Source organism: Amborella trichopoda, chromosome 1 (genome assembly GCF_054954075.1).
Source record: "Amborella trichopoda isolate Santa Cruz 75 chromosome 1, AtrichopodaSantaCruz75HAP2 v2.0, whole genome shotgun sequence".
Classification (NCBI taxonomy): Eukaryota; Viridiplantae; Streptophyta; class Magnoliopsida; order Amborellales; family Amborellaceae; genus Amborella; species Amborella trichopoda.
The window spans coordinates 46,815,699-46,821,942 of record NC_142336.1 but is presented as its reverse complement, the minus strand read 5'-3'; the positions used below and the strand labels follow the sequence as shown (position 1 = coordinate 46,821,942).

Below are 6,244 nucleotides of genomic sequence, written 5' to 3'. Positions count from 1 at the left end.
ATTTAAAGCTTTAAAAATAGTATAGATTGAACAAATCTATAAAAATTTGAATAGCTTAAAATTGACAGTAAAAAATGTAATACAAGATGTACTATTTTCAAAACTTGAAATCCATTTTTTTCTCAAGTCCATGTATCTTGATGTCGAGATAATTGTTCACAAAATCGCCCGATCTAACCGCTCGGTTAGATCGTGGCCGGTTCCGGTTTTGGGCAGTTAGGGTGATCAATCGGTATTTTCTAAAAAAAAAATTCAAAAAAATGTATATAAATTCTCAAAAATAAATATTTTTATTTGTAATACATTTTTAAATATTTTTTGTTATATGGTAAAAATTAAAATTTATTTTGTTCAATAATACGCACTTTTATATTTTTCCCTTTTTTTTAGAAAATTTTAAAAATAGCCCTTGGAAAATGTAAAATGGGTTAAAATCCATTTTTTTCATTAACTTTCAACTTCATTAGAATGTGTTTTGCTTTAGTCATTCTTTATATATTTTTTATATTTTAGTAAACTTTTTTATATTTTTTTCCTTTTTTTTCAACACTTTTTTTACCCCCGGGACTTGCACGGTTAGAGCGGTTGAATCGGCTTGTTTACAGGTTAGGCCGGTTAAACCACTTCCAGGCCCGTTCCGGTTCGATTTTGCGATCACTGGTCGAGATGATAGTTTTTTAGGATATTTGGGCATCAAAAACAACCTCAAATTTATTTAAGTAGGTTCTAATTTGATTGTTTAGAGCCTAAGCTAAATATAAACTTTTTCCCATAATAATAATAATACTATTTTATTATTATTATTATAACAATAATAATGTTACAGTAATCAGGGTTGTGGTGTGCCTTCGAAGCTACTCTACTTACTGGTAGAGACGACCCGGGAGCTGAAACCAAATCCAAAATTCCAAAGAAGCAAGGTAGGATGTCCGAATCCCCACTTTACCCCTTTCACACTCCAACCCTCATCCCATTTTTGTTCCCCTCCTCTCTCTCACTTGTCTCTCTTGTGCCGTAAAAGAGGAGGTGCAGCACGCCGCGTCTCTCTCTCTTGCATCTCAAGCAAGCCATCACGGTCAGCAATCGAGGTCCTAGAGAGAGAAGAAGAGGGCAAACTAAAGAGCACGGAAAGCGCAAAGAGCGTGTACAGCGCACAAGACCTTTAATACAACCACCGCTTCTCTTTTTTCTCTCTCTCTCTCCTCCTCTTCCTGTGTTAGAGAGAGAAGGGGGTGATGATTATGATGATGTGTTTATTAGAAATAGTGGAGTTGAGATGACATGGTGCAGGGGAGAGGAGAGGGATGGGAGGCGAGAGGAGGCGGATCAGCTCATCGATGGCGGAGGCGGAGCAGGAGCAGAGCACTCGCAGCAACAAGAACAGGAAGAGAGAGAAGGAGGAGAGAGGAGCAGTTGCCCCTCTTGTGGCCACCCCATTCCGTCTTCCCAAAAACAGGTAATCACAATACCCAATGAGGATTATTCGCGGTAACCGAGTTTTGTTTTGGATTGGTGGGCTTAACTGAAAAAATTACATTAAAGAACTGGTAATTAGTTGTAGATATAGAGAGAGAGAGACTCGTCCAAGAGCAGATGGTACTCGTCTGATTTTTCAAATACCAATTAAGAGAGAGAGGTCAAAAACCAAATTCTCAGATACCATTTTAGAGAGAGGGAGAGTAGTCCCAACAGAATGGTCTAGGATTTGAGGAGATTTTGTTCTTTTGCTTTTGGAAATAGTGACATCACAAAAACATAGAGATAGAAAGGGAGGAGGAATAAGACGAGAGGTGTGACAAACATATAGATGGGGAGGGGGAGGGATCCATCAAAGAAATTGTGCAAAAGAGAGGAGGGTTCGAAACAGTGAAAATAAAAAGTAAGACGAGGGCTGGTAACTTGAAAAGGGTTTGTAAAAATGCACTCAATGGAGAGCAAAGCCTCCTAAAATTCATTTCAATAGTTAAAGATGAATCTACCAGAAAGTAAAGTTTGTAAACTTACTCGATAAGATTAAAGGAGAGAGAGAGATGGGTTTCTAAAAATGTTGGAAATTAGAGGTTTTTTGGGAACTGTTTTTTTGTTGGCAGGCGATTCAGAACCTGCCGGGGCTCCCAGCAGGAGTTAAATTCGACCCTACAGATCAGGAGCTCTTGGAACATTTGGAGGGGAAGGTGAGGGCTGACTCAATGAAGCTTCACCCCCTCATCGACGAGTTCATTCCCACTCTTGATGGAGAGAGCGGCATCTGCTCTACGCACCCTGAAAGATTACCAGGTAATCATGCGTAACAATACTCTCTCTCTCTCTCTCTCTCTATATTGTAGGGGAACATAGAAATATGTTGTAGGGGGGAATATAGAAATATATATGGGTTTGTAGAGGAACATAGAAATATGTTGTAGGGGGAAACATAGAAATATACATGGGTTTGAAAGATTATCAGATAGAACTCTATGTTGTTGGGAAACATGCAAATATATATGGGTTTGTAGAGGAACATAGAAATATGTTATAGGGGGAACATAGAAATATACATGGGTTTGAAAGATTATCGGATAGAACTTCTATATTGTAGAAAAAACATAGAAATATATATGGGTTTGTCTAGAGTTAATAACCCTCAGAATACAAAGGTTCATAGGAGGAGTTATGATGGGTAATACAAAGGTTCAAGTTAGAAGAAGTTTTTAGGGGTGTATTTATCAAAACAATCATTATTTTTTTAATTAAAAAATTATTTATATAGGTAATTTTCCCATTACACAAAGATAAATTTGAAATTTTTACAAAAGTACAATGGTATTATAGAAGTTAGAAGTTAGTATCTTGGAACTTACAAATTTTTCCTATAAAATCATTTTTTGAAAAAATTTAAAAATAAAATTAATAAATCCACCCTTCACACCTCTCTTTTTCTTGAACCTTTGTATTTGAAGGAGGATTGTGAAGTTTAAAACCCCTCTCTCTCTCTCTCTCAATATATATATATATATATATATATATATATATATATATATATATATATATATATAAAAAAAACTAGATCTATAAATATATGTAAATCTTGAAAATGAACGGTCTAGATAATGTGTTGCAAGATACACTATTTTTAAGACTCAAAAACATTTTTTTACATATTTATATATCTCAATGTCAAGACGATCGATTAGATGATTTTTTCAACATTAAAATAACATTTTCGATAGATTTTTGAGGTGCATATGCAATTCTACATTTTAAGGTTGCAACCTTATATAAACTTTTCCAACATATATATATATAACCATTACTGTATGAACCATTCCTCTCTCTAAACATAATCTCGAAAATCCATTCCATTCTCCAATATAATCAATTCTCTCTCCTAAAAGACTTACTATTCTTTACTCCATAAGAAAACCATCTCTCCTCGACAGAAGCTTCTCTCTCTAAAATCCAAAGAGCTTGCAGGAGTGAGAAGGGATGGGCACGTTCGCCACTTCTTCCACCGCCCCTCCAAAGCCTACACCACAGGCACACGAAAGCGTCGCAAGGTGCACACAGGCCCGCAAGGAGGCGAAACGAGATGGCACAAAACTGGCAAAACAAGGCCCGTCTTCACCAGTGGAACGCAAAAAGGCTACAAGAAAATTCTGGTTCTCTACACAAACTATGGCAAGCAAAAGAAGCCTGAGAAAACCAATTGGGTTATGCACCAGTATCACTTGGGTTCACAAGAAGAAGAGAAAGATGGTGAACTGGTGGTGTCGAAAGTGTTTTACCAGACTCAACCAAGGCAATGCGCTATGGACCCACTTTTGAGGCGACGAACCATGAAGCCGGCCTATGGAACGAACCAGGTCGAGCCCTATGACGAAGCGGGCTCGGAGAAGGCTGGGTCGCCTCAGCTTATACCTAACTTCTCTGTAGAGGTGGATGCGTCTGCCTTTCTTGGTTGAGTGATTGTTGCTTTTAGTTGGGTCTTTTTATATGGAAAGTTTTGGGGGGGCGTTAATAACGGGGAACGTAAAGAGAGAGAGAGGTGCGTTTGGTGGGGTTTTAAAGAGAGAGAGAGAGAGAGAAAGAGCGGTTGGTGTGGTGGGTGATTCTTTTATTTCTTGGTTTTTAAGTTGATATGTAGATTATTGGGGTAAGCATAAAGTGAGCTATGCGTTGTATTATTTGCATTTCGTGTTAGAAACGAATAAGTGATCTTAAGAAGAAGTTTGAGAGAATGTTGTATGCATTGGAAATGAAAATAGGGATCTTTTCATGGAGTTTCCTGTTCGAAATGAAACTACAAGAGTTTATCGCAGCCAGATGTGCATGGTTTGGGCCTTTGGGGTCTTTCTCTTGCCATAGATTTGGGATCTCCCTCGCTTGACGTGCATTTATGTTAGTCCAAAACTTTGTAATGGTCAAAGAGATCCTCATATTTTATGTGGGCGCTAACATTTACTAAATTAAAAAGTGGATTGTTTTTATCTTTTCTACACAGACATCATGAACCACGACCATTCTCACTCATTAGATGTTAAATTGGATACCTTAGTGTGAGTTATGAAGTCACAAGAATTGTTTTTTTAGAACGTTGTGTGTATTCAATGACGCTCTTACAACCACCCATTTTAGAATTTAAGGGACAATAATGATTGTGACCTCAATTACCAAAAGATAAATGGTCCTTAGGTAGACAGTCTATAATAAAAGCCATTTATATTCGAGGTAATTCCACAGGTATTATTTTTCAAAATTCTTTTTTATTCGTATTTGAAAGTCTGAATTTTGAACTTGTTGAAGATTCGAATACCCCAAAATCTCAAATAAGCCAATCATCGACTACCCAAGCAATCGTAAACAATAAAACTAGGAGAAAAATAAATAAGGATAACCAAATCGCAAGAGAAAATGAAGAACAAACCACTATACTAAATTTTTCGCAGTTCACCCTATAAGGCTATGTCCATGGGCAAGGCAACAAGCAAATAATGCACTGTCAAAAGAAAATATAATTTTACCTCAGTGGAAAAAATCAGTGAAAAAAAAATTCACCAAATCATCTTCTTGAACTACCAAAACCCACGATTCATCACCATGATTAAATCCACGTTTCATCACCTTGATTATTTACTCTAGATGATCTAAAAACAAGAGAAATACAAGCTCATACAATCTCTCCATAAATGGGGACAATAAGCATCTTCTTCATTATTTTCTCTTTCTCCTTTTTACAAAAAGGAAAATCAGAAGAGTAAAAAACATAAGCCCAATGGTCTTCTACACATATTATATCATTCATTTTTGTTTAGTGACTAAAAGGCCCCCAAAAACTTTTCTATCAATGTTAACAATCTCCACCTTAATAGTACATCACGTACTTGTCTTCCTGATAATTTCCGTGTTTGCTTTTTCATGAAACCTAGAGAAGCCATGCTCCATTTTAACTTCTCTATGGAACCGACTTTGTGAGCATATTCGCCACTTTCTCCTTGTTTCTAATTTTCACCGACCAAACTAAATTATCTTCAACAACTTATCGAACAAAATGGTATCGGACCAATATGTGCTTCGTCCTTTTATAGTTAAACGGGTTCTTAGATTAAAGGCACTCCTATTATTACATAGTATTTCCATGGGTTTGGAGTTGATGCCCAATCCACACATAACACCTTGAAGCCAAACCATTTTTTTGCTTGTTTTTGTTGCCATCTTATATTCAGCCTTAGTACTTGATAATGCCACCATGTTTTAAAGCTTAGACATCCAACTTACTAGTTTATTTGCAAACTTGAAAACATAACTGGTAGTTGATATTCCTCTTCTAAGGTCACCGACATAATTTGTATCAACATAGCCTTCAATATGCCTTAAGTCATTGTTGAAGGTTATAGCATAATCACTTGTGTCTCTCAAATACTGAAACACCCATTTTGCATCTACTCGATCAGCCTTTCTAGAATTTTCCATAAAGCAATTCAAAACACCAACTACATATATAATATTTGGTCTAATACATATCATGGCAAACAACATGGATTCCCACAACACTTACATGTGGCACTCTAATCATAGTTTCTTTTTATCTTCAATCTTTTGACTTTACTCGGAGGACAACTTAAAATGAGGAGCTAATAGATTCTTCACCGGTTTTGTCTTATGCCAAATTTATAAAGCGTCTTTTCTACAAAACTCTTTTGTGAAAGTCTCACTCCATAGATCTCTTTGGATTTTAATTCCAAATATTTATTTTGCCAGCCCTAGA

At 36.4% G+C, this 6,244-nt stretch overlaps 1 protein-coding gene across 1 annotated transcript; it reads left to right on the top strand.

The window, feature by feature from the left end:
- The first annotated feature begins 1,227 nt into the window (after positions 1-1,227).
- On the top strand, positions 1,228-4,297 carry LOC18442290 (NAC domain-containing protein 73). The gene is made up of 3 exons (XM_006852513.4): positions 1,228-1,456; positions 2,091-2,277; positions 3,454-4,297. The coding sequence occupies exons 1-3, from the start codon at positions 1,277-1,279 to the stop codon at positions 3,939-3,941; spliced, it is 855 nt and encodes a 284-aa protein (XP_006852575.2). The 5' UTR covers positions 1,228-1,276; the 3' UTR covers positions 3,942-4,297.
- The last annotated feature ends 1,947 nt before the right edge of the window (positions 4,298-6,244 follow it).